The 27708-nt window shown below is 44.5% G+C and overlaps 2 protein-coding genes and 1 long non-coding RNA gene across 7 annotated transcripts in view; all 3 read left to right on the forward strand.

Moving 5' to 3' along the window:
* LOC113015684 (uncharacterized) overlaps positions 1-7996 on the forward strand; it is a 59049-nt gene extending 51053 nt beyond the window's left edge. Inside the window, exon 13 of the mRNA XM_080299505.1 lies at positions 7549-7996. The gene's annotated coding sequence lies outside the window, so the exon portion shown is untranslated. The remainder of the gene's footprint in view (positions 1-7548) is intronic.
* On the forward strand, positions 364-7996 carry LOC145425985 (uncharacterized). Of its 2 annotated transcripts, XM_080299506.1 has the most exons (6): positions 364-2077; positions 4209-4250; positions 5021-5287; positions 5362-5595; positions 5691-5912; positions 7502-7996. In XM_080299506.1, exons 1-6 carry the CDS (start codon positions 2053-2055, stop codon positions 7528-7530), a joined length of 819 nt encoding a protein of 272 aa, XP_080155632.1. In that variant the 5' UTR covers positions 364-2052; the 3' UTR covers positions 7531-7996. The 2 variants fall into 2 exon arrangements, with proteins under 2 accessions (XP_080155632.1, XP_080155633.1); XM_080299507.1 differs by lacking the exon at positions 4209-4250 and having other exon boundaries at positions 2002-2077.
* Positions 7997-17319: 9323 nt separating this feature from the next.
* LOC113019772 (uncharacterized) lies at positions 17320-27707 on the forward strand. 4 transcript variants are annotated; one of them, XR_013906759.1, is made up of 3 exons: positions 17320-17545; positions 25870-26033; positions 26177-26340. It is a non-coding gene; the product is annotated as an uncharacterized LOC113019772 (long non-coding RNA). The 4 variants fall into 4 exon arrangements; XR_013906760.1 differs by lacking the exon at positions 17320-17545 and adding an exon at positions 21831-25386; XR_013906761.1 differs by lacking the exon at positions 17320-17545 and adding an exon at positions 26852-27707 and having other exon boundaries at positions 21832-26033; positions 26177-26350.
* Position 27708: the final 1 nt, after the last annotated feature.

Consider the following 27708-nt stretch of genomic DNA (forward strand, 5'->3'; position numbering starts at 1 on the left):
ACACACTATGAAAGGCAGCAACAAGTTTAATGTTCAGAAACCTAAAGTCTGTATCAGCAGCAGGATGGAGCTAAAATAAATGTTGGTTCCAGTTCTATGAAGCTTTGAGTATTTTGGATCAGTAGCTGCTGTGTTTGTTGCATCATATTGCTGTAACTGTTTATATGCTTTATATATTCTGAGCTAAGTTGATCTATAGTGTTGCATCATATTCTATAAGGATGTTCTGTGTTTAAGATGCTTGTCTTTGAGATGGAATAGACATGAAATGATAGGAAATATAAATAAATATTTATTAAATCTTTGCTGAAGCTCAGGTGCTCTTAAGTCTTATAACCTGACAGGTTGTGCTGTATCGTATGATGTAGGATGCTGACAGCTACATCTGTGTGATGATGGTGTGGTGGGTATATTTACAGCTTGATATTCAGATTTCAGCCTCTGCCTTTGACCCAGAGGTGACAAAGTGTAAGGGAGAAATGTTCACTCGGTATCTTCGGCTTCTTCTTTAAACACTCCGACTGAGTCCAACCATGAACCTGATCACTGATCTACACACGGTCATGTTTCCACTGAGAGTCAAAGCTGATGTTTGCAGTGGAAAACGTCTCTAAGAACATTTGTCAGCCTTGTTGTGGAAGATTTAAAATAACCTGCAGACACCTCGGTGAGCATGACTGAAGTGGGTTTAATGAACACACTGCAATGTGGAGGGAAACACTCCAAACACCAGGCTGATCTCTGAGCACCGCCCTCACATATACCCACTGTCACACAAAACACATTTCACAGCGCGTCATACGTCCCTACACCTTCAGTCCAGCTCATCCTTGACCTCCTCCCACTCTAAGGAAAGCTACAGCCACCAGTCACCTCCCTTGAACAGGATGTCTCTACAACAGGTCCACTGTGAAGGTGCAATAAACATGAGGCCCACTAGTGATAACATTCATGCTGGTGACAGGAGTGATCTGCTACCACACCCTCATCAGCTTCCTCTCTATCAGCCCTGCAGTATTTTTAGCCTCTGCTTCACTTCTTCTTCTTCCTGTGGTTTCCTGCTGATGTGAGGACAGCTGTCCTTATTCTAATTGTGAGTTTGGTCTCTGTGGGCTCTGCTGTAAAGGCTCGGTCGAGTTACAACAGCCACGTGGCTCCATCTAGCTGTTTATCATAGGAAAGTAAGAGTAATGTGTTTATGTCGCACTTTCACAGATAAAAATCACAATAAAACCAGAAACATAAATAAACTATGGAACAATGAAATAAAAACATAAAAGACTAATTAATTGAACTACAGCCCGCTCCATGTGCTTCTGCATCCACTTCCAAACACTTTTTAAAACAGTATGATGGGGTGATGAGGACATCAAACTAGAAGTGAACAAACACTAGCACGCAGTAACATTACACATCTCCCAACAGGAAGACATATTTCAACGTTTTTGATCCATGTATTGATGTTTATGCTGAACAGGCGTGCTGCTTTGAAAACCACATGCAGTGTGTGACCGTGACTGGCACACTGGGACCATGAACGCCACGTCTCTGACGCTTCTTTCTTCTTCAGAAGCAACATGAGCTGCTTTGATGTACCGAAAGGACAAAGCAGGACATCTGAGCTGAGAGCAGAATGCAACGCCTCAGGTAGCTTTGTGCGTTACAGCTGTCGATACAGGCTCAGTTCAGTCAACACTCAGTGTCAGTGTGGGAACCAGTGGCTGGTTCGGTGATTTGGCTCCGACGCTGTAGTTAAATAAATGACTCGGTTCACTTTATGTCTGGGCTGCATGTGTGGTTATATCATGTTACTTGGGCAGGAGCACCTGTCCCCTGTTCTCACCTCCACCTTGTTCTTTCTGTCTTGCTTCCATGTTTCCCTTGATAAACATACACATTTATATGTCTGTCTTTATCTTGATTCCAACACTGCAAAGAGCTTTTATTGTGAAGGGCCCAGGGAGGAGAAAGTCTTTATTTGTGTGCAGAGTAACGGATCTGTTTCTGAGAGCGGTCGGTGATGTCAGCTGTCAGTGAGGCTCATGAAGGCTGATGAAGATCATGCTCCTCTTAATCGGTAAGAAACACACACAGACACACACACAGAGATGGGTGTGGCTTCATACAGACTAAGTAGCGGTGAGTCAAACGTCCTCTGCTGTTAAAAGCGTTCATTATTCTGTCATCGAGCTCGTTCATGTGAAGCTCGTCCCCGAGGCCTCCATGCAGGGCGGGGCCCGCGCTTTCAGTGTATAAGGACACTGTGTCTAAAATGTACGTAATAAATACACTACACATAGAGTTAGACCTCACAGCACAAGCATACTGCCAACCTACTACATGACTGTGTTGTACATACACATATATAGTGTGTTTTTTTAATTAGTGAAAACATCACGACGTCACCAGCAAAAGGAGAACACACCACGGCCCACGCTTAAACAAGGAAGGTTTATTCCTCCAAAAGATTTATTATTGAAATAGATGCAACATCCCCCCAAACAATCTCACACTGCAGCTACAGGAAGTTCCCACTGAGCCTCTTTAGATTGAACCAAAAACCCCAGGAGGGGGCGGAGCCTCATACACAAACAGGAAGTAGAAACAATAGCCAGCCCTCCCCCTGACACACAGCCAGGGGTGCGGTCAGCTCAGTGCTGTAACTCCAGCTTTAACACTGACGGAGCTGAGACCTCCACCCATATCGCACACAGACACCACGCTGGAGTTCACTGAGCTCCTGAGACTCATCCCTCCACACGTGTGACCAGCTGCTGGTTGTGTACACCTGTGAGCATGAGCTCAGTGATGGTGGATACTTGTGTGTATTTATGTAGCACGTTTCATTACAAGCAAACTCAGCAGCTACACAGTCTGTTGATCAGCTGCTCTGATGAAGGACTCCTGCTGCCCATCACTGCTGCTGTTGTGTTATCGTTGTTTGTGTTTAAACCTGGAGGCTGTGTGAGCTACATGTGGCCTTATATAGACGACTGCGTGGACAAAGTGGGCTCAAGTTGTTCTGTTGGTCACACACTCTGTGCTGTACTCGCTGTGAGAAGTGCATGAAATGCAAATGCCAGTCAGTCCATGATCAGGGTAAGGTTGGGAATATCAGCCCTGTGTGGGCCAAGTGTGCTCTTGATCATTTCCCCTCCATCTCTACAACAGACCTGATGCAGTTCTTGGGCATGCTGGGTTTCTATCTGCACCTCTCACACATCTGCTCAGCTCTACCATTAACTTCGACCTGAGGAAGCGACTTCTTCTGCTCCTCATGTGGTGAGGCCTTCCAGCTGCAGGTGCATGCTGGGGCTGTTTCTTTGTAGACTGGTGATGATGGAGTCGTTCATTCAATCATTCTGATGTTTTGTTTCCTTGCGACAGTAACTCTTATCATTTATACTGCTCATTGGTTAAGGAAGAAGTGCCGGCTTTAATATGGGCTGTGCAGCATTTTGAGGCTTACAGTCATCAAAGGCTGGAGTGTGACAAACACACAAAGTGATCCGTGGCCTGGAGATCAATGGCAGTCTGTTTTCTTTTCTATATGAAGCCGGGTCACATTCTCAGTAAGAGAGCTGACCAGGTCCCTCGGTGAGGTGTTTTCATCACTGAGTGTTTCCACCTGCTGCTGGCTGAACTCCCAAAGGGCTTTACAGTCATGGTGTAAAATCTCCTCCACAGCCTCACACCGAAGCTGGACAGTCATTTATAGATTGTGTTTGCCAGCCGACGATGTTGTACTAGGAGAGTCTACTGGGCGATTTCTTCTGGAGGGTGGTGTCTAGTTCTTGGACGGGTCTTTCTTCATAACTATCTCTCTGAAGCAGCAGTTGTTGGAGAGTATTCAAATTCTCCCTGCTGTCCTCCGAGGCGTTGGCTGATTAAGCACATGTGGTTAATTATTCGTTAATGGTTTTGCTTAAAAAAACTTGTTTAATTCTGAGCTACAGTTCTCCTCTGAGACTCCTCTCAGGCGTTGTGATACAGTATCACAACGCCTGCAGCATTTCCTTATCTCTGCGTCACTTATCTCTGCTCACACTCTGCTCCCTCCTAACGGTTCTAACTGTCATGTTGTTTTGTAATGACTGCAGTTACTGTTTGGTCACATTCACACAGAGAAAGAAGCTCCTCACCTGTGCAGGTACACAAGGTGGTGGTGGAGCCTCTGACCTTTAGTGACCTCTGACCTCCTGTTGCAGGTGTGTGTGTGCTGCTGCTGTCTGCACCGACTGTTTCTGCAGGTGAGGAGATGAAGTGAATCAGTGAGACTCCAACAAGAACACAAATACACTTACTGTGTGTGTGTGTGTGTGTGTGTGTGTGTGTGTGTGTGTGAGTGAGTGTGTGTGTGTGTGTGTGTGTGCGTGTGTGTGTGTGTGCGTGTGTGTGTGTGTGTGCGTGTGTGTGTGTGTGTGTGTGTGTGTGTGTGTGTGTGTGTGACAGTTCAACACTTACCTTTGTTCAGGTGATTCATTGGACTTGAAGAGCTTGAATTACAATAAATAAGCTCCTTCATATTCTAACATTTCTCTACAGTCAGAGCTGATGAACCATTTCCTCAAACATTTGTAAATGAAAACTCTTGAAATGAATGTGTGATTAGCACAGAGCGTTGTGTGTGCACACTCTGCTGGTGCCGCTCTTCATCACCAGTGTGACAGAGTCCTGAACACAGCCTCAGTTTGCATGTTAGTCCTCCAAGTTCCATCTGAGCTTTACAGAAAACACACTTTGTTCCTCTGAAAGCCAAAGATCACAGCTGAGATAAGGGAGATTTTTCCTCTTTAAAGTGCTTCCATTAGTGATGCTGCTGATGCACACATCATCTCTAAGATCTGAATGTTGAAGACAAACACAAATATCTGTTTATTATGAGGCTAAAAGCTTGATGTAGACATAACAGTGTATAACATGTCAGCAGCATTTAACAGCCCTGCACACCAGCACTGTGCTTATATTAGACTTTAATCAACACATAGTTATGATTTCATCACCTCTGTGTGTCCTCCAGTGTCTCTGTCTGTCAGTCCAAACCTTCAGCAGGTCTTCAGTGGATCTTTAGTGTCTCTGAGTTGTGTTGATGATGGACAGACAGCTGATGGATGGACAGTGAAGAGGAGCAGAGGAGGACCCACTGAGGACTGTGGAGGCTTTGGGAGGCTTCTTGGTTCCTACTGTGTTGTGGATCTTTCTGCTCCCAGTGAAACCTTCTGGTGTGAGGACTCCTCTGGACAGCAGAGTGACAGAGTCTCCCTCAGTGTCCAATCAGACACTACAGGTGAGATGTTCCAGCTGTGTCTCTGTCTCTGTGTGACTCTGCTCTCATTAACTCTGTTTGTCTCTGATGGTCAGATAAAGCTGTCATCCTGGAGATCCCTGCACTTCCTGTGAGGACAGGAAGTGATGTCATTCTGCGCTGCAGACAGAGGAATGGTGACACAGTCAGAGCTTATTTCTACATTAAAGGAAGTTCTGTTGGTCCTAAACCAGAGCACATCATCACTAACATCACGCAGGCTGATGAAGGTCTCTACTGTTCTACTGAACAGGGTGGAAAGTCTCCTCAGAGCTCTCTGAGGGTCAGAGGTCAGAACACTGACATCACTTCCTGTTTAAAAAATGATGTAACATTGTGACCTGATAATAAACTGACTGAACCATCTTCGTCATCTCTCCTCCAGATCCTCCCAAAATCATCCATCCTCCTCCCCCTCACTGTCCTCCTCCTCCAAGCACCTCCACAAACTTTGCTCCTCCTCTTACGTGTCCTCCCTCCCCTCCTCTCCCAGCATCCACCTGTCCTCCTTCCTCTCTCGTGGTCCCAGTCGTAGCAGGTCTGGGTTCTGGGCTTCTCCTGGTTCTGGTTCTGGGTTTGGTTTTGTTCCTCTGCTGGAAACTCAAAGGTAGCTCTCACTCACCTGATGTGAGCAGGTGTAATCTGATTACTGTACTAACCTTCTGAGCCTAAGTAAATGAACTTAGTGCGTCACCTCTGTCAGTAATGGTCCAAATGTGTGTGTGTTTGAGTGATGCTGGTCAGTTTCAGTTTTACCTTTCAAAATAAAATGTGTTTGGCTTTGACACATGAAGCTGCCACAGAACCAGAGTGCACCGAGCTCACAGCTCCGGGGTTCCAGTTTAACTGGTTTTCACGTTAACCGGTTAGATTTGTGTGCTCCAGATGTTGCATCTGCATCATTTTCACCGAACGGTCGTCTCGTTCCACCTGCTCTCGTGTCCTTGTGTTTCTCTAACATAAACATTTTCCTCAGGACACCAGCGATCAGCTCGACAGGCCCTCAGTCTACCTGCATACATGCTGCTCACCTGTCAGCTGTTTGACACCTGCTGCTGATTCAGCAAACACGCCCACGTTACCTGGTGATGGTCACAGGTAACAGGTGGCAGCTGCAGCAATGACGGCACAATGTTGTGCACGAGATAAGTAAATATAGCTTCCTGAGCTCAGAGCTGCTGCAGCTTGTGTTTCCCTCAGAGTGGCTGACCTGGGTTACAGATGACGGCTGGAAACAGAACACAGCAGTTTATCAGCGGCTGATATCACAGCTTTGAAACCTCAGCTGAGCTCAGCTCTCAGTGGTTAAACACTGGACTTTATGTCTTTAAGACATTCCTGCAGTTTAACTCATTGGTGTGTGTCCTCTGGCTTCATGGACAGACAGAGCTGGGTGTCATCCAGCTCTTTGTGTCTTTAAGACGTTGTATTACATCCTCAAGTCCTCTCCCTCCCTCCTTCTCTTTCATCCAGTTTCTAAAACATATTTTAATGTGAGGTTACAGGATGAGACAGCGTTGTTTATACTGATATGGTTGGTTGTGCTAAGATTGTTGGGGTGGAGGTGTCCGTTCACCTTCAGCTGCTCCGCCCCTCTCCCTGTCACCGTCTGCAGACAGACACATCGTCCTGTGGACACATGCTGTTTCTACTCTGGTCGAAAGAATCCACGCTTCGTACTGATGTCCACAATTCTTTTATTCCTCTCACAATCATGGAGCACCGTGAAAACTAGAAACAAGTAAAATAATATCGATAGCACATATGATATTCATCTCAGCCACTTATTTCCTTTCACAAGGTGCACAAGTGTTAAACAAATAACAGCATAATGATTTTTTACCGTGTACGCCTTGTAAAACCAGCAGTAGAAAAGTTGTATATTCCGAAAAGTCCGCCGTGTTACCGTTCTGTCTTGTCTCTCCCGCGCACAACTTCCGGTTCCCGCAACTCACAGGAAGTGACTACTTCACAATAATATTTTAACAGAAACATTTCTTATAAGCAGGATATATCACTGGATTCATAGATTACCTTTCCTACTGCAAATGTACACAAGCATGAGAAGCAAATAAAGAAAACAAATAGAAAACAATAACGATCTCAGATTCACTTTGGTGTTGTCATGGCAACCCACACAAACATTTCAGCGTCAGCTACACATGCGCTGAGCTGCTCTGTCCTCTGTGTCCTCAGGAACAGGAGCCATGAAGAGGAGCGTCTGACTGCTGAAGAAACAGTCTGAGGAGGAGGAGCTGGTGATGAAGAGCAGCCTGTGTGTATACAGTATCTGTTGTTATTCAGCCCTGAGGAAGATGAAGATGCAGCTTTGCTTTGGCCTTCCTCTGCTAACAGCTAACAGCTAACTAACCTCAGCCAGATGTTCTGCAGCTGTTTGTCTAACATTAGAAGTTTATAATGATGATGACCCCGAGCGTGTTTCTGCTGTGCTGATGGATCTCCACGGAGCGTCCTGTCACATGTTAGCTTCATGTGGGTCAAAGGTCAAAGCTGCTGACTGTCAGGAAGCATCAAACATCATGAAAGACCCCCTCTGACCTCAGAGCTCCCTGAGGCCACACCCACACTTCCTGTCAGCTGCCTCCATCAGTGTCATATGTATCCATATAATCCCCCTGATGTTGTGATGTTAGTGCTGTATGAACCAGATTAAATGTTTTTACATATTAACATCTCGTGTCTCTGTCACACATACAGTATGTAATCATTTTCTCACACACATTTGTGTTGTGGGTTTGTTGTTACAGGTTACACAGCAGCTTGTTTCTTGTGTTTCTGCCCAGTTTGACCCATTTAGCAGACATCAGCCTGTTTAAGGCTCTGATGTCTGTCCTGTGTGACTTACAGCAGGTATGACAGGGTCTGAATATTTCATATATCAGTCGACTCTTCATTCTATCAGACACAGTTATGTTCACTGCTCACTGCTGTAATAGCTAATAATGATTAATATGATAACTTTAATATTGGCCATATTATATTTACATGACCACAGTGAGATGACTTTAGTCTCATGAATCTCATGAGTCTCTTAAATGAGTGTTCAGCACAGACATGAAGCCCAACGATCACGTTTACAGTCTCTAGTGAAAAAAGGCCCAAGAGCTGAAACTAAGGAGGAGGAGTACAGATGCATAAAAATAGTGCAGGGCTGAGGAAGAGGAAGCTGTTAAAGACGTCACACAGAGTGAAACATCTGTGAGCAGAGATCAGCTTCATGGGTGGAGACACTCTGAGGTCTCTGAGCTCGTGGGTGGAGATCACACGTCTGCTAACTGACAGTTTGACTTTGTTATAGGAGGACTGCTGTGTGTGTGCGTGTGTGTGTGTGTGTGCGCGTGTGTGTGTGTGTGTGTGTGTGTGCGTGCGTGTGTGTGTGTGTGTGTGAGTGCGTGTGTGTGTGTGTGTGTGTGCGTGCGTGTGTGTGTGTGTGTGTGAGTTAGAGGACCATTATTGTGTAAACGGACAAATACAGTTTAACTCCACCATGGAGCTGCTGATGAAACCTCCACCTTAGTTAAAGTGGGTGAACGGTCGCAGATAGAGACAGGGTGGGGCTGTCAGTGATGTGGGTGGAGACGGTGGAGATAATGTGAGCAGACCAGAGGCGTCCTCGCTGAGTCTCCTGTGAGACGAGCAGTTCAAGGATGCCAGATGTTCACCACTGGAAACTCCATCAGAGGCAAATTATTCAGCCCTGAGTCAACACTGTGTAGAAGCAGCTTCAGCTGCAGCTCCAGCTGCCAGTGTTTCAGGGTCTGTCTCCACCAGCTGTGCACAGCTACAGACTGAAATCTTTGCTCATTCTGGGCCTGAATAATTACACACACCCCACTGTGCAGTTATTTATTTGTAAAAAATGTTTGGAGTCATGTATTTTTGTTCCACTTCTCACGTGTGCACCACTTTGTGTTGGTCTTTCACCTGGAAGTCCACTAAAACTGATTCATGTTTGTGTAATGTGACAAAATGTGGGAAAGTTCAAGGGGCCTATCACAGCTGGCAGGTCTGTATTTATATCCAGGCTGACATGGAGTTCAGGGTTCAACACTCAGGAAAGTGTGAGACCTTCCACACTGACAGAAGATGCTGCACATGATTAAACTGTTGTTTGTTAAAGCCTCACAGATCTGAGAGCAGAGCTCAGTGGGTGCACGAGCCTTTATACATGAAGTGTTTCAGGTTCATTTAAATCAGTGTTTCTGTTTCCAGCAGAGCAAACATGATCCAGCTGTTTCACATGGATCTGTGTGGATGCAGCAGCACCTGACTCTGTACATCAGGTGGGTCACATGACACCTGGACATTCACAGCATCGTCCCTCAACGGAGGGACCAAGTGTTTCTTTCTGCTTTAGAAAGCTGCTCTCTGTCCAGGAGCTGTTGTCACAGTACAAAAACAGGAAGTCACAGCTCTCTGCTCTGTGATTGGCTGCTTCTTATCTCAGCTTCCTGCAGAGGGTGGCGGTCTGCTGAAGTGTGACTTTCACTTCCTGTTTATTGGTGTTGTTCTTACAGCTCTCAGACGATGCTGCAGCGCCCCCTGGTGACACAAACTCCTCCCTCTGTCTCAGAGGTCAGAGGTCAGCCTGCTGCTGAGGGTCTGCCTGTTCATGGACTTCCTGTCACAGACCCGGGTCTCAGCGTCAACGCTGGTTTCTGATTGGATGGTGTGGAAACCCCGCTTCCTCCAGCCGAGTGATGTGTGGATTCATCACTCTCTGTGGATCAGTGTAAGTCTGTGTGTGGGTCAGCTGCAGGACTTGTTTGACCTTTGAGCCTGGCACACAGAGCTGGTTACTTCTGTGTGACTGCTGCTGTCGCTCCACTTTTAACTTCACTTAAAATAAGTCCTGGCATGGCCCCGCCCCCTCTGACCTGCTGCTCCTGGATATGCTGATCGCTGCACTGCCAGTGTTTAACCACACCTCTTCTGACTGACCTTTGACCTCTGGCATGTCGATTTGATCCTTATTTAATGATAGTGTTTTGTGTATTTACATGTGATGGTGTTCCTGTGTTCAGCCTCAGCTGATATCCACAGACGCTCCCATTGGCTGGATTTAAAAACACAACAACAACAAAGTCACTGGAGGTCTTAATGAGGCTCGTTCCCACCAGCTGACATTTTTCCATTTAAGCGACTCTTTTAAAAACATGTCTGCCTGAAATTTACATTTCATTTATTTTGGGGGATTTTAATAGAGAGATAGAACTTTATGTTTATCCTCCATGACATCCAGTTTGTCGTAGCAGAACACAGACAGCATAGCACAGAGTTAGGATATAAAATAAAGGGGAATACGAGAATATGAATATAAGCATAAATATATACACAAACCATCAGTTTTCAGGAGACAGACACTATCTCGACCTTTAAGAATAGACTTCAATCCTCCCATAGCTGTGCTGTAATAGCTGTAGGCTGCTGGGGGATTCCCATGATGCATTGAGTTTTTCCTTTTCAGTCACCGTTCTCACTCACTAGACCTCCCTGCATAAAAAACAAACAAACAAACAAACAAAAAAACCCTCTCTGCATTGAATCATATCTGTTATTAACCTGTCTCTCGTCCACAGCAGATGGCCCCGCCCCTCCCTGAGCCTGGTCTGTGCTGAGTTTGTTTCCTCTCTGCTTTCGTGCCTTTCTGCCATCATTGACAGCGTTACTCTTCAACTGGAGGCAAAAACACTGAAAACACCGTTCAAGTCCAAACTCAGTGTTGTAAATGACATCATTCATTTTTGGTAAATTGGTTCATAAGTGGTTATTATTCTGCTGCAGCTTGGACCGACCTGATGCTTTTACTTTGAAAGGTACAGAACGACACGGTGCCGTAAACCAGGTGTCGTAAAGCGCACAGCAGCAGCAGCAGCGGGAGTTTGAATGCGCAGGGAGCTGATTGGTTAGTATCAGGTAAAAAGACTGTTGAAGTTTAACTGTGAGTCACAAACGTTTCGTTAGCAGCTGGTCGATGAGGGAACAAGGCTGCTGTGAAAGTTTGTCGTGGAAATGTCACTTTGTTATTTCACGGAGCACAAAGCTGCCGACCGCTGCCAAGTGTAACAGCTAGGTTTGGCCACTAGAGGGCGCTCTCGGTAAACTGGTCCTGTTAGTCAGCGATGCAGAGGTTTAAAGGATTCACTGCTGAGTGACGTCACAGACCAGTATAATATGGTGGGTTTATTTAATGGTGTAGAAAAGGCTTAAAGAAGGGTTTAATAACTGCAACAGCACTCTGTGGAGGCTGTGAAGGACTAAAGGTGTCATTAAAGACATTTATGATGAATGAATAAGGTTAAAGGTCACACACTGCTGTAAGGACTAGCCTGACAGGACCTGAGGTCCAGTTTAGGACATGTTGGAGTAGAAACAGTGAACACTGTTTTTACTGGTTATTTCTAATGTTTGGATGGACCAATGAGAAATGAGAACATGAGCTCAGGTGTAGCAGAGAGGCTGAAAGTTTGTACCTGTGCACAGAGGGTCAGTGGATACAGAGGATGATGAAGATACATCACCATGTCTCCATGTGAGGAGGGGCAGCTTTGGGTTATGGAGCTATATGAACCTGACGACTCTCTTACAGTCTGACCTTTGACCTCAGACAGTAGCTCTCCTTGGCTGTTTCACCCTCTCAGGTCTGTGTTCAGGGACTTTCAACACTGTCTAACTTTTCTGGAGGTCATTTAAACCTTTGATTCAACATTTTCCAACCTGATATCTTAACAATATAAGACATCAGTCATTCTGTGTTGCACTAAGAAAAGAACAATTGTGTAGGGCTGCCACGATTTGTCAACTAGTCACGATTACGTCGACTATCAAAATCGTCGACGACTGATTTAATAGTCGACGCGTCGTTTGAAGCTTTGTAAGATCACAAAAGACGCAGGAATAAGTAGCAGGATTTAAGAGTGTAATAACGGACTGAAACAGAAGATGGCAGCATTGCATGTACAAGGATGTCAGCTACCGTTAAACCCCGAAGAAGAAGAAGAAGAAGAAGCTGTGTCCCAGAATTCATAGCGCGGCCCAGTGCAGCTTCCAACAATGGCGGCAGCTAGTTAGTTTTAATATTACTCTTATTATTCTTTCTGGGTCACAAAATAAACGTTTAACATATTTTCAGGCGAGAATGTAGCTGTGTAAACCTCAAATATCTGCTCAGTTTATCAGGACACCACATATTTTCAAAAGCGCTCCGACGTTTTCGGAGACGTCTGTTACCCACTAGCTCGATAGCGAGCCGGGGGCTAGGTCACTAGCACCGTGAGAACACCGGACTCCCGGCAAATCGTTTTCAAACCCACCGCCGTCTTTCGCTACTCAGGTTAAACATGATATATAAGTCACTTAGATAACTTAAAATGTTATTGTTTGGCTTTTTTTTTTTAGTATTTTATTTGTTCCTGAGTAAATCGGTTTGGCTGAGATTAAAGTTATAATTTTTACACAGCTGAATAAACGTCAAGCAGACAGCTGATTATCAGAAGTGTGAGATGCTCGAGAATATACTCCGGTGTCCTGTTATATTTTAGATAGCAAGGAGTTTATTAAACTTCACCGAAACAATCTGCAAATTTCATTAAACTTTAATAAACTATCATCTTGTCTTTATTTTTAGTTAGCACAGACCTTAAACACTTAAAGCTGTAAGCTAATGATAGTTATATAAGAGCAGATGCTGCTGGTGCAATAAGCTGTAGTTTTACGTCCAATGGATGATGATCTGATTAGTCGACTAATCGCAAAAATAATCGGTGACTAGTCGACTATCAAAATAATCGTTTGTGGCAGCCCTACAATTGTGTCATTTGAACTTTGTTATTAAGTTCAGTTGCATTGTTCGTCTGCACCCGTTAACACAGCTGTGTGTGTACCTGTGGTAAAATCCCAGCCATAGGATAGAGAGTAGGGGTGGGGAAAAAATCGATACTGTGTAGTATCGTGATATTTTGTTTGCTAATAATGTATCGATGCAGGGACAGCAGAAATCGATATTTTGTTACAAAAAAGGTTTTTGTGCTCTGACTTCAGAGCATGTTGATCCTTTTTCTGAGCAAGAATCCTGACGCTGTCCAAATGTGTTTAACTGTTTTTTGGCAGCAATAAACATGACAGTTTACTTATTTTAATTTAAGACATGTTTTATTTTAATTAAGTTTAAAACTTTTTTATTTAATGTAAAATTATTTTGTTTTAATTTACTTTCAAATTCTTCAGTTGCTGAAGGGGCTGCATAGTTTTCATAAATTGCATAGTTCAGAATAGCTGTAATTGTACCAGATGGTTTCAGTTCAGTTGGACTAGACTGTAATACAAACCGTTCAGTTTGTCAACAATAAAACTGAAATGAGAGAAAGACTGAGTGTGAGACTTTGATATTAGATAAAATGAATATTGATAAAGTTTACCTTTATGTACAGAATCTGAATATCGCAAAATATTTTTTTAAAATTGCAATAATATCGTATCGTGGGATGTATGGTGATTCCCACCTCTAATAGAGAGGCTATTTGGAAGTGCTCGTCCTTCTGCGGCGGGTCGGAGAGCTGCTTGAATGCACTAATGTTGACTATTTTATGTGACCCCTGCCCCGAATGTTTGAATCTGCTGCGATGCTAATAACAGTCTGCACTCTCTGACCTGTGCTGGCCTTAAAACCACTGCAGGATCTTTTGTCTGCTTTGTGTACACGATGCACTTCAGGAACTGTGACAGTGAATGGATGAATGCATTATAATAGTGTTGAATCCAGCTGATGCTGAAACAGAAGGACTCTTGTTTGAGTTTAATGTCAGTCTTATTTCTCGTACATCTGTAAATGTGTTGCAGTCAGATTTTATTCATTTGTTTTTGAGAGAAGCGTAAACATTGGAGTTTACAGAGGATCGATGAGCGAATACAGTCAGACAGATGACGAGAGCTGTAACGTTAAACCACGCAGCTGAGTTTAAGTGTAATAAGAGTTTCCCCACCTGACCACACGCTGTGATCACAGTGTATGTGGATCGATTCCAGTGATTCAGAAGCTCCCAGGACACTCCCACTCACCTGTGGAGGCTCAGAAAGTCAGATTAGGATTTAAGACAAATTGTGAATTTGCAGACTAAATGTGATGACGATGAGAATAGAAAACAATTTAAAGTATTAAAGCCATGTGAAGCCTTTTGGTTGGACTGCCCTGTGATCAATAACGAAACACAGCACTGTAAGTTTGAGACGTCTCAGCCCAACCTGATGACACCTCCAGTAACTCCTCCTCCTGTTTTACAGGCTGCTGCAGATCATTGTTACTGTAACATAACATTCATACATTCATCTGTTTTCATATTAGTCAGCCAACAGGCTAAAACAGTCTAATGGTGTTAGAAGTTAAACGGAACAGGTTATTTTTCATTACATTTAGTTTAAAACCGATTTTGCAAAGATTACAAAAACTGTTTATTGGTTCAGAGTAACTGAATGAGCTTTGCTACTTTGTAACAGCCGACTGTAACGGCCAGTTAGCCTCAAACAGTCTTTGCTGCTGTCACAGTGGAGACTCTATGTCATGGCTATTCAACTACGAAGTTAGTTGGGCCAGATTTTCAAACCGAGGAATTTATCTGGGCCAGATATTTTATTTGAAGCCAGTAAGCAGCAGATCATGATCAATTTCAAACCCACACAACTGTATTGAAAAACAAGTAATTTTTTTATTCCTATTCCCCTGTAAATCTGGTGACCTCTCACAAATGCACACCAAGAGGTCCATTTAAAAAAAAGGGAGCTATAACTAAACTATTTTTTGCACATTTGAAACAATAATATTAACAAAAAAACATTTTGATAATTCCCTTTCAAATTAAAATAAATATTTCGCTGACCACTCACTTTTCCTGCCATGGATGGAGCCCCATCCGTCACCAGTATACAGACACGCTTCATATCCAGACCATTTTCCTCAAAAAGAGCTGAAATCTTCTCAAACATCATTTCGCCAGCTGTGTGTCCCTCTAACGGTAGCAAGCCGAGCAATTTCCCATCCAAAAAACGGACATATATGCACAACTGTGCATTATCAGTTCTGTCTGTGATCTCCTGCTATAGACATTACATCAGTTTTCTTCAGGTCATCTAACAGCATTTCAAACTCGTCTGACGCCAGAACTTCAACTCTACGAATATTTGAACTGTCCTACAGGGGTACGTTTTTAATAGCAGATGTCACACTTACTTTAATTTTTTCATCACTTTTCACCGCATCCACCACGGCCAGCATGCAGTATTTCGCTGTTTCAGAATCTGTGAAAGGCCTTTTCTTCTTCGCCAAGAAGCAAACACGAAGGGAAGCTGCCGCTCTCTCTTGGGCTGTACAGGACCCTCACCATGGTAGTACAACTCCGGTTGTAAGATTATTGAACTCGGTAAAATGAACAAGTATTTGTCAGTCCAGGCAGGGTTAAACCGACAGTTTTCATTGTCAATTTTGCGCTTTTGGAGTGAGAAAGACATGCTGTTGTCGCATCATATATTATGATGATTGTTTAATATGTTTACATCACGGTGCATTGTGGGTTAAATATTGCTAGGCTACTAGGAGTGTTGCATTCACAGTCTACACTACGCTGTAGGAATTTTTTTTTTTTTTTTAAATTAACTACTTTTTTGCGTTTTCTCTGTGTTTCTGCCAGGACCACAGGCAGGGCCACTCGCAGGTTGCTTCTGGGCCACATTTGGCCCGCGGGCCGCCATTTGAATAGGCTTGGTCTATGTGATGGTGTTGTATTGTAGCAGTGAGGGCTGCACTGAGGTACCAGCTGTAACTGTGGAAACAGCAGAACCTCACATCACAGGCATGTTTGCTTTGTTACTGATGAGATGAACCTTTAATCCCAGCGTGTTCACCTCCTGTTACATGAACAGCAGGAAGGGGAAGAGTTGGATGGAACTTGCTCTGTCTTTGGTTCTAAGTGATAAGAAATGTTAGTAGTTATTTAAATGCTGGTGTTAGACACACTGAGGACAGCAGCACACACACTGCTGCTCTGTGCATGCAAAGCCTGCAGGGAAATGTAGTGCACTACCTGCTACTGTTGCACAGTCTGTGTCACACAGTCATACATGTGTTTGCATGTGTTGTATTTCAACCCAACACACAGCTGTGGAGGTGAGCAGATGTTTGCAGTGATGTGTCCTGAAATAAGCTGATTGCAGGTCCCTGCTGTGACTACAGCATCAGCCCTGGTCCCACTGTGGATCTGTCCTGGAGCCCCTGGATGACTCCCACAGTGGAGGAGGGGCCCTTTGTCACAGTGGCTGACCCAGCACTGCCTCCTGCACCTGGACTCTGGACCCTGCTCCAGGTCATCCACACAAACTCCACAGGAGGTCAGGAGAATTTGGAGCTGGACATTTGGCTCGAGCAGGCACAGCTGGGAATGAGGAGAGTTGTTGTGCAGTCTGTTTATTCATGCACTGCTGCAGCTGCTGATGTCACAGTGTTCATGTTTCATGTGTGAGTAAATGTTTTACTTCATATGATGTTTAGAAAAGCAGTCAAACATCTTACTTCCATGCAGTCTGCATCCATCTTTAAATGTCCACACTGATGAAGCAACCACAGGTTTGACCCCTCTATAACAACACTCGAGCTGCCCACGATCACTTTAAGCTCCACACTGTGCTCATCACTGCTGTACAGAACAGTACGGGAAAGGCATGAGTTTAAGAAAGGGGAAGACGAATCCAGCAAAGACCTGAGACGTACACGTAGAGCTGATTCATGTAGTCAGACATGTCTCTGTGAACGGCCAATCACAGGGAGACATTCAGAAGCATAGAAAAACAGCTGAGATGTGCTGACTGACACAAGAACTGACAACAAGTGTTAAAGGTTCAGTTCAAATGGTCAGTTTGTTGGGAGGAGGTCAGGAGAGGGGCTGTGAGTGGGTGGAGATCCTCGTCTTCCTCAGCTTTGAGTTCTTCCTCAGGGAGAACATGTGCTCACTCCTTTCATTTTGAGTTTAAAACAAAAGAACCTGTTTAGATGAGCTGAGAAACTTTAGCATGTTTGAACTCTGTCTCTTTTCTCTCCTCAGTCTGCTGCTGGACGCTGTCAGGCCCATGAAGCTCTGCTGTAAACGCTTCCATGTCCCAGGCTTCACCTTCACCTGCTGACCAATGGGAGGCGTGGCCAAAACCCTGAGGGGAGTGGAGCAGCAGGTAGCAGAGGTGAGCCTCTTGTGTGCAGCCTGTGGGACCAGGGAGGACGTGACAGCCGCTGTGGTGTCTGGATCAATGAAGTTGGTTTAACATGGAGTCGAACATGGAGATGATCCCAGTCTGTGTGCACTCGTGTCTTTGTGAGGCCAGTTTGAAGATGTTTCTGGAAACTGTCACATTTCTGCTCTCAGTCCGAGGTTGAAGATGTCTTTGTTGCATTTACTCGGCTGCAGCACCTTGTAACATGTTCCAAAAACATGTCCAGGAATATTTGGCTTTCCATGTTTTCAAGTAATGGTTCGACAGGCTGGAGATGAGCTATCCAACATGGCGTCTCCATGAACACATTACTTTACCTGTGATGTGCAGTTCTGTTGAAAATAGAGAGGACCTTTCCTGCAGTGCTGACAGTGCTGCGCTGTAGCAGCTTTCACCAATGTGCACACGTTCATGCACAGCAGCTGTCTTTGCTGTTGGGAGGGTTTAGTTTAGTCAACAGGAGGTTTTTGTATCCTTTGCTGTGCAGCTTGTGTTGTGAGGAGGTTACACAGCATCCAGCTCTGGGAACAAGTCCCACCTCTTTGATTTGACGGGATTCTGATGCTCCACCTAAATGCCTCCAGTTTATTGGAAACAGTCTTCCTGTGGTGGGGACGGCCTCGAGCCACAGCTCGATGGAGCTCTGTGTATATTCTTGCTGACAGCAGCGGCGAGCTGTCCATTAATCAGTGCAGCAGCGAGACATGCAGGCATGCTTTGCTGCTGCTGTCAGAAATAACTGACAGGTTACTGTAGTGATTTGATAGATCGATGGAGCCCAGCTGATACTTGTTTGATCGTCCCAACAAATCGTGGATTTCTGCACGAGTCGTTGGCTTCGTGACAAACACTTGCTGATAACAGGAAGTTGCAAAGTGCCCACTGGTGAATAAATATCGTATCAAACCCATGTGATGGTTGAGACTTTCTGCTGTCTCCACTTTACTTTAAATCTTCATTTATTGGCCTTTATAAATGTGATGCATGCACACTGGGGAACGCTAATATCGACTGGTCTGCCTCGTCCCAGTAAGGCTGAAGCTGGCTGGTCGGTGGACGTAAGCTCTGACCTTGGTTTGCTGTCTTTGTGGATCGGCAGGCCTCGGTTACACTTGGGACGTGTTGGGATGTGAAGGAGATTTTCTCTTGCCAACAACATCTCTCATGTCTCTACTGCCGTTTGCACCACTTTGAACTGACTGAATGTGAAGAACTGAAGCATGAAGCAAAGACACACAGGAGACACTGGAACCACTGCAGAGACATGCTGATGACTGAGCTTTGTTTATTCTGACTAGATGATGTCATCAGTCGTCATCAGTTTTGATTGGCCGTTGGGTTAGTTTTGTAATGGTAACCATGGAGACATGAGCCAAGATTGAAAGAGTTGGACATCGCTGCTGAAGGAAGAAAAAACTGATGCTTTAATTTAAGCAACATGTGACTCTTTTTATTCAACCTAGCTTAGCTGCTACTGTCACACTGTGTTTGCCCATTATCCCAGTGCTTTGGGCTTCTGGGCGGTCATTCACAGTGACCTCACAGGGCTCCAGCCTCACTGTGAGTACAGTCCATACAGCAGCTCATCACACGCTCACGATTTATCCCTGTGTTTATGCTGCTCTTTGACAGGAGTCTCATTTAAAGACCGCAACGAGTGAAAGAGCAGCTGATAATTCCTGTGACAGAGAAGATGTGAGTCAGGTCAACACTGCCTTCATAAGTGACCCCAGGCTGACGTGGTCAGCACTGACACTCAGACAGGCTGTGGTGGTTTTAAAAACAAAGGAATCCAAAGTGAACCCGAAATCAAACACAACATGGAAACAACAAAGGTTTCTGAGGAGCAGTTACAGAAGTGTTTGTGTGAGCTGTGTTATTCAGTGACTGAGGAGCAAAGTAAGACAAGACTGTACGACTTTGTGAGACTCATCGGGAAAGGCTCATTGCAGCTCTCAGAGCTGCCCCCTGCTGGCTGGTAGAAAGATTGCAGGTTAAAGGCACTTCCACATTGGCTTCCATTTTTCGACCACATCCATCTTTTAACAAATACACTTCATGGTATTTGTCCACAGGACCTGGTTAACAGGGCAGCACAGTGTTGCAGTTGTTGACAGCTAGAAGGTCTGAGTCTGGATCCACCACCTGGTCTCTGTGCAGTTTGCATGCATGTTTGCATTTGTCCAATAACAGGATAATAGTCTCCAGTGGAACGTCCCCTTTATCTCCAAAGTCTTCATGTGAAGGGTGAGAGCTGCAGTAGGCAGACCTAAAATGCATGAAACACCACAGGATTGGTGTTTGTGGCTGAGGACATGTTTTTTTGTTTTTTTTGCCTGTCCCATTTGGTTCTTTAGCCATCAGAATTGTTGTCTGAAGACCAACAAGGATACCCAATGGATTTACTGTCCATGAAGCCAGATAACACACACCAATTAGTTAAACTGCAGGAATGTCTTAAAGACATAAAGACCTGGATGGCCGCTAACTTTCTGCTTCTTAATTCAGATAAAACTGAGGTTATTGTACTCGGCCCTGAAAATCTTAGAAATATGGTATCTAATCAGATTCTTACTCTGGATGGCATTACCTTGGCCTCCAGTAACGCTGTGAGGAACCTTGGAGTCATTTTTGACCAGGACATGTCCTTCAACGCACATATTAAACAAATATGTAAGACTGCTTTCTTCCATTTGCGCAACATCTCTAAAATTAGAAATATCCTGTCTCAGAGTGACGCTGAAAAACTAGTTCATGCATTTATTACTTCCAGGCTGGACTACTGTAATTCATTATTATCAGGATGTCCAAGAAACTCGCTGAAAAGCCTTCAGCTAATCCAAAATGCTGCAGCAAGAGTCCTGACAGGGACTAGAAAGAGAGAGCAGATTTCTCCTGTTTTGGCTTCCTGTTAAATCCAGAATTCAAAATCCTGCTCCTCACATACAAGGTCTTAAATAATCAGGCCCCATCTTATCTTAATGACCTTGTAGTACCATATCACCCTATTAGAGCGCTTCGCTCTAATAGGGTGATATGGTAGAAAGAGAAGATAGAAAGAGAGAGCATATTTCTCCTGTTTTGGCTTCCCTTCATTGGCTTCCTGTTAAATCCAGAATTGAATTCAAAATCCTGCTCCTCACATACAAGGTCTTAAATAATCAGGCCCCATCTTATCTTAATGACCTTGTAGTACCATATCACCCTATTAGAGCGCTCCGCTCTCGCTCTGCAGGCCTACTTGTTGTTCCTAGAGTATTTAAAAGTAGAATGGGAGGGAGAGCCTTCAGTTTTCAGGCCCCTCTTCTGTGGAACCAGCTTCCAGTTTGGATTCGGGAGACAGATACTATCTCTACTTTTAAGATCAGGCTTCAAACTTTCCTTTTTGCTAAAGCATATAGTTAGGGCTGGACCAGGTGACCCTGAATCCTCCCTTTGTTATGCTGCAATAGATGTAGGCTGCCGGGGGATTCCCATGATGCATTGAGTTTTTCCTTTCCAGTCACCTTTCTCACTCACTATGTATTAATAGACCTCTCTGCATTGAATCATATCTGTTATTAACCTCTGTCTCTCTTCCACAGCATGTCTTTATCCTGTCTTCCTTCTCTCACCCCAACCGGTCGCAGCAGATGGCCGCCCCTCCCTGAGCCTGGTTCTGCCGGAGGTTTCTTCCTGTTAAAAGGGAGTTTTTCCTTCCCACTGTCGCCAAAGTGCTTGCTCATAGGGGGTCATATGATTGTTGGGTTTTTCTCTGTATCTATGAAGCGCCTTGAGGCGACTTTTGTTGTGATTTGGCGCTATATAAATAAAATTGAATTGAATTGAACTTTGCCAAATGGACCATCGTGGCATTGCCGTATTGGTCCATTTGGTCGATCTTTGTTTTTATTATTTATTATATTTTATTTTCAGATATTACAGACGGGACAGACATGAGTGAGGGATAGGAAAGGGAGAAAGAGGAAGAAAAGGAAAAACAGAAGGGGAGAGGGACAGTGAGAAAGGGGGGAGAAAAAAAAATCTCCTGGATCACCTGTTGAGAGAAGAATAGAAGCAAAAAAAACAAAAAAAACAAAGCAACATACTAAACACAACACCATCGCATTAATCTAGCTAAGTGTAAACAGCAGTAAATACTAAATATTCAATGTTGTTGTGCAGCACGCAGGACAGATGTGCTTTGAAGTAGTAGCCAAGAAAGGTGTAATTTAAGTCTACGAACAGTGAACACCTGTGTGCATACCTGTGTGGATCAGCGCGCTTGTATTCAGCTGAGGACACGTTGAGTCAGAGTGGCTCCAGTTCTGAGGCAGCTAACAGAAATGAGAACGTGGAGGCTCAGGGTGGATGTGGGCTCACATTCACGGCTTTCATTTTCAGAGCAACAAACAAGCTGCTGTTGCGTTTTATGGTGTAAAGTTGTGATGCTGATGGAAATGTTGGAAAACTCTCACACATGTGGAGTTTGATCAGCAGGAGCTCAGCAGAGGGACGTTTCCTGTCTCTGTGTTTGTAGCTGAGGAAGAAGCAGAGGGCAGCTCTTTGTTTTTACATTCAGGCTGTGATTTCACTGCACGTTTGAACAGAGAAGGTGACACTGAAACGCTGCCTCAGAGTGACTCGCACTGTGTCACCAGCTCTCCAGCTTCACTCATAAGTGCTGCTTAAAGCCGTCATGCTCAGGCTGTGGGACAGTCACAGAAAGCCTGCTCGCAGTGATTTCATATCATTTACCAATATGTCCACGGAGCTGACCATCAGGATCAAGAAGTGAAGTCAGGGAAGAGCCCAGATAATATCACCTGACTTTGGTCCAGTATACACGGAAATGCTTCTTTTTGCAGAACATAGTGAAGAAAAAGATGCTGCTGTAATGTTGTGTCGTCACACACACACGCTCTTCTATACAGGGAGTGCAGAATTATTAGGCAAATGAGTATTTTGTCCACATCATCCTCTTCATGCATGTTGTCTTACTCCAAGCTGTATAGGCTCGAAAGCCTACTACCAATTAAGCATATTAGGTGATGTGCATCTCTGTAATGAGAAGGGGTGTGGTCTAATGACATCAACACCCTATATCAGGTGTGCATAATTATTAGGCAACGTCCTTTCCTTTGGCAAAATGGGTCAAAAGAAGGACTTGACAGGCTCAGAAAAGTCAAAAATAGTGAGATATCTTGCAGAGGGATGCAGCAGTCTCAAAATTGCAAAGCCTCTGAAGCGTGATCATCGAACAATCAAGCGTTTCATTCAAAATAGTCAACAGGGTCGCAAGAAGCGTGTGGAAAAACCAAGGCGCAAAATAACTGCCCATGAACTGAGAAAAGTCAAGCGTGCAGCTGCCAAGATGCCACTTGCCACCAGTTTGGCCATATTTCAGAGCTGCAACATCACTGGAGTGCCCAAAAGCACAAGGTGTGCAATACTCAGAGACATGGCCAAGGTAAGAAAGGCTGAAAGACGACCACCACTGAACAAGACACACAAGCTGAAACGTCAAGACTGGGCCAAGAAATATCTCAAGACTGGTTTTTCTAAGGTTTTATGGACTGATGAAATGAGAGTGAGTCTTGATGGGCCAGATGGATGGGCCCGTGGCTGGATTGGTAAAGGGCAGAGAGCTCCAGTCCCACTCAGACGCCAGCAAGGTGGAGGTGGAGTACTGGTTTGGGCTGGTATCATCAAAGATGAGCTTGTGGGGCCTTTTCGGGTTGAGGATGGAGTCAAGCTCAACTCCCAGTCCTACTGCCAGTTTCTGGAAGACACCTTCTTCAAGCAGTGGTACAGGAAGAAGTCTGCATCCTTCAAGAAAAACATGATTTTCATGCAGGACAATGCTCCATCACACGCGTCCAAGTACTCCACAGCGTGGCTGCAAGAAAGGGTATAAAAGAAGAAAAACTAATGACATGGCCTCCTTGTTCACCTGATCTGAACCCCATTGAGAACCTGTGGTCCATCATCAAATGTGAGATTTACAAGGAGGGAAAACAGTACACCTCTCTGAACAGTGTCTGGGAGGCTGTGGTTGCTGCTGCACGCAATGTTGATGGTGAACAGATCAAAACACTGACAGAATCCATGGATGGCAGGCTTTTGAGCGTCCTTGCAAAGAAAGGTGGCTATATTGGTCGCTGATTTGTTTTTGTTTTGTTTTTGAATGTCAGAACATTCAGCTTTGATATTAATGAGTTTTTTGGGTTCATTGACAACATGGTTGTTGTTCAATAATAAAATTATTCCTCAAAAATACATCTCGCCTAATAATTCTGCACTCCCTGTATGTATATAGATCTATAGATGGATAGAGAAAGATCTCTAGAGCAGCGCTCCCCAACCTTTGTTGCTCCACGGACGGTTTAATGTCAGACAGACCGGCGTTTAAGGCAGATAAATACAACAAAATAAAATGATACGACCAAGACAACAACTGTGATGTTTTGTAAATATAACAAAAAACGTAAATTCACTGTGTAACTGTGTAACTGTGTCATTCTGTGTGCTCCACACCAACAATGCTGAGATCAAACATAAATGGGACACAGCAGGAATAAATAGCAAACAGGAGAAATGTGTGCAATAAAGTTTTATACAAAACAAGACAAATGTACACAAAATAAAGACACAGGCACATATTAGATGGTGCTTGGACGTGCTCCAAGGAAAAGCCTGAATAGTCTGTGTGTGAGCGGCCTGAGTGATGAGGGTCACCATGGCTCAGACTGCTGAGGTTGGTGGTGTGTGGAGCTCTCCTGTTCTCAGCTGTGGACCAAACACCCAGGCAGTGGGAAGGCCAGCAGCAGCTCCTGGTCCTGGTGCAGGCGCTGCTGGGCTTGTTCACCAGGGCCCAGCATCATATATCTGGTTGGCGGCTGTAGTTGGAACGAATAAAATGCTTTCAGACTACTTGTGTTGGCTGCTGAATGTGTCAGTCAGTATAGTGTGTGTTTGTTGTTCAGTGGGTCTTAGTCCTGCTTTTAAATCTCTGACTCTACATGAAACTGTCAGGCAGAAGAAAAGCGTCATACTTTCAGTGCATGATGAAGAAATGCACATGAAAAATACTGTGAAAGCTATTAAAGACATAGAGTCGCTGCTGAAGCGTCCCCGGCCCTTAAGTCCAGCTGTCTCAGTGCAGAGATGTTGTCTCAGAGGTTTGGAGCCCACACACACATTAAAAAAACATGTCTTTATACTTGAATGCAAATATGATCCATCTCTGCTTCAGCTCGTCTTCAGTGTGCATAGATGTGTTCAGCACAGCAGAGGAGGAGTCTGCAGCCATCTGTCAAACCAGTCTGTGCTGGGACTCTTGTCCAAATGTGATGGAATTATGAAGGTAGAGAAGTTTGATCCACTGAGTAAGATCACGTGGAAAGAGTCTGGCTTTGTTTTTCAGTAGGACAATAATCCCAAACTGTCACGGCCTGGGGATGTGGGGAAGCAGGACCCACAATGCAGGACCGTTACGATGAAAAGGTGTCTTTATTTACAGCAAAGTAAAATAAAAGGTAAACAATAAATCCCTGCGCGCTCCCATCTCCTGTTTCATGTCCTCGCGCCCGTGCTCCGTGTCTCTGTTCCCTGTGTACAACCTCGTTTCTGCAGATCCTCCTCAGAAACACACGAAGGCAGCCGTGAGCACCTCCAACTTCAAACAGATGCTGAGAAACCGATGGGAACGGTCCAGCGTCGAGGAGCGCTCAGCCACACTGTTAAGTAGCTCCCCAACGAGGCTGATCAGCTCCAGGTGGAAGTGGATCTCCTTGGCAGGTGTGACACACCCACCAGGCCTGAAGATGGCTGTAAGCTGGTGCTCAGCACACCCACAAACACACAGACACACTGGGATAACGTTCACTTATCACTGTGGTGTTCAGCGTGTGCTTTACCCGACAGTGTTATAAACCAGCTGTGCAGTCTGAGTGCAGTCTGAGTGCATACGCCGGCTCTCTGTCAGCTCATATACAGACTTTTAAAAGGCTTTTATGAAGCATATAATGGCTCTGGGATCTACCTGCATAGAAACCAGTAATGAACTTCAGGTTCGTGGGACTCAGTGTGCCAGCAGTTCAAAGTGCAGGCCTGGGCTTTAAGGTGGAAATCCTGAGTCTGCCTCTTGGTTAAGTGGACAGTATAGATATTACACTATACTTGTGTTCACTGACTTCACTGTAGTCGCTTTGTTTGTGCTTTTTCATGTTTAGTCAGCATTGCATCAGTAAAGCTTCTTGATGATCATATCTGGTGTTGTTGCTGACGTGGCAATCTGCTCTGGAACCTTTCAGGCTGAGTAGACGAGCGTGCTGGGCCAGCGATCAGTGCACCTGCAGGACCTGCTCATCCATGGGAACCATGAAGCTCCTGCTGGCATGGTGATCTGTTGATGCCAAAGGAGGTTTGAAACTCTGAAGTCACTGAGTCAGCAGAGTGTTGGCAGCTGTTATGCGCGGTAATATATGTGCTCTGCCACTTTGTGTGGTTACTAAGCTCTACCACTTAAATGGCAATAATAACAGCACTTACAGTGGATGGTAGAATAATGAAATGTTGCAGTCCTGACTTGTGACCATTCTCTCTGCTATGTTTCTACAGGTAGACTGCATGGCTGCAGTGTTGCAGTGGGACTGAAAACACCTGAGTGTGAAGATGTTGTCCCTGTAGTGTGCTGAAGCTTGTTTATAATGACATATGCTGTTTGGATATCTGCACTTGTTGTCCTTACCGTTGGAAATAAACCTGTGCATTAAGGCCCTGCAGTCAGTGACAGTATGTCAGTCTTCTGTGTAATGTATCACTATACTTGAATCCATTTCATTTTCATTCATAGCCTCATATAGAGAATGGCATTTACACAGACGCACTGATGCAGGGCTTTCTGTTTCTATCAGTTCAGCTCCATCATTAGTCTTTACAAACGTTACAGACACACAGAACCAAAGTCCAGGTATGTGTGGTCCACATGAGTCCAGCCTGCAGGAGAAACTGTCACTGTAGCCAACCTAGCATGTTTGTGTAGCAGCTCACTTTGTGTCAGATGTGATGTGTGTAAAAGCTTTAAGTTGTTTTGTCCTGTGATCACTGCGTTCAGTAAAGTCTCCTGTCAGCCATCGCTGACAGTTCAGCAACCCGACCACGTTCAAAAGGGGCTTCTTAATCACATGTCATGTAAACTGAACAGTTACAGTGTTTCCTCATTTAGAGTCTAGTTAGCCTTAGTCCTCTGCAGACTGAGATTCATCCTGTCTCATGTTTTTGGGTTCTCTGCAGGAATGCATGGTTCCATCTCCCAGACTCCTGCAGTCCCAAATCATCACACCCTGCTTCTCTGTCAGGACTCTGCATGTGACACTCTCGGACAGGTTCAACTCAAATATACTGGAACTTTTCTAAGACAAACAAATTTGGACTCCAGTTTGCTCCAGTTATTCATCAGACTTCTTTAGGAACGTTTCAGTCTGCATTTTTGTCCTAAAGAGCAAACAACGTTTTTATTTCTTGGACACTGTCCTTCACTCTGAGGGACGTTCATTTTCACTGACAGCCCCTGGACGGTGTGGATCGCTGCTGTGTGTGGATTCATGTTAGAATATCACCACGACTCTGATTTCTGATGCAGATGCTTTTATTTGCTCAGATTTTCCATCAGTCTGATGTCTTAATTTTTCTCTTAATTATTTTTCATGTGACTAATTAATGCAGACACAGCTCTAAAGGCTAACGCAGGAGTTGCCAGTGTAGTTTCTTTTTGTGGCTTTCAGTTTCTACTTTCCTCTTAAGCATGTGAGACAAGCTCGTGTTAAGCATTTGTTCTTAAATGTTCATGAATATTCAAGCTGTAGTTGTCATGCCGATCAGCTTCCCAGTGAACCTGTTTAACCTGTGAGGGCTTCATGGTCTGTTTTCTAAAGAGTTCATTCGTTCTACTCAAACGAGGAAGTGCTTGGAGACGATGTGGTCAGTGTGTCAGTAGAAACTAAAAAGAAGAAGAGCCTGTTTCTGACCGCTCAGTCTTGGTGAAGACTTCATACAGAAGGTACAGTCGCATTTTTTCAGTTTCATTTTTGCTTTTTTGTATATTGAACTCTGATAATGATAAATGAGGATTATAGTAACTTTACACTGCT

The sequence above is a fragment of the Astatotilapia calliptera genome, chromosome 3, assembly GCF_964374335.1.
Source record: "Astatotilapia calliptera chromosome 3, fAstCal68.1, whole genome shotgun sequence".
Taxonomy (NCBI): Eukaryota; Metazoa; Chordata; class Actinopteri; order Cichliformes; family Cichlidae; genus Astatotilapia; species Astatotilapia calliptera.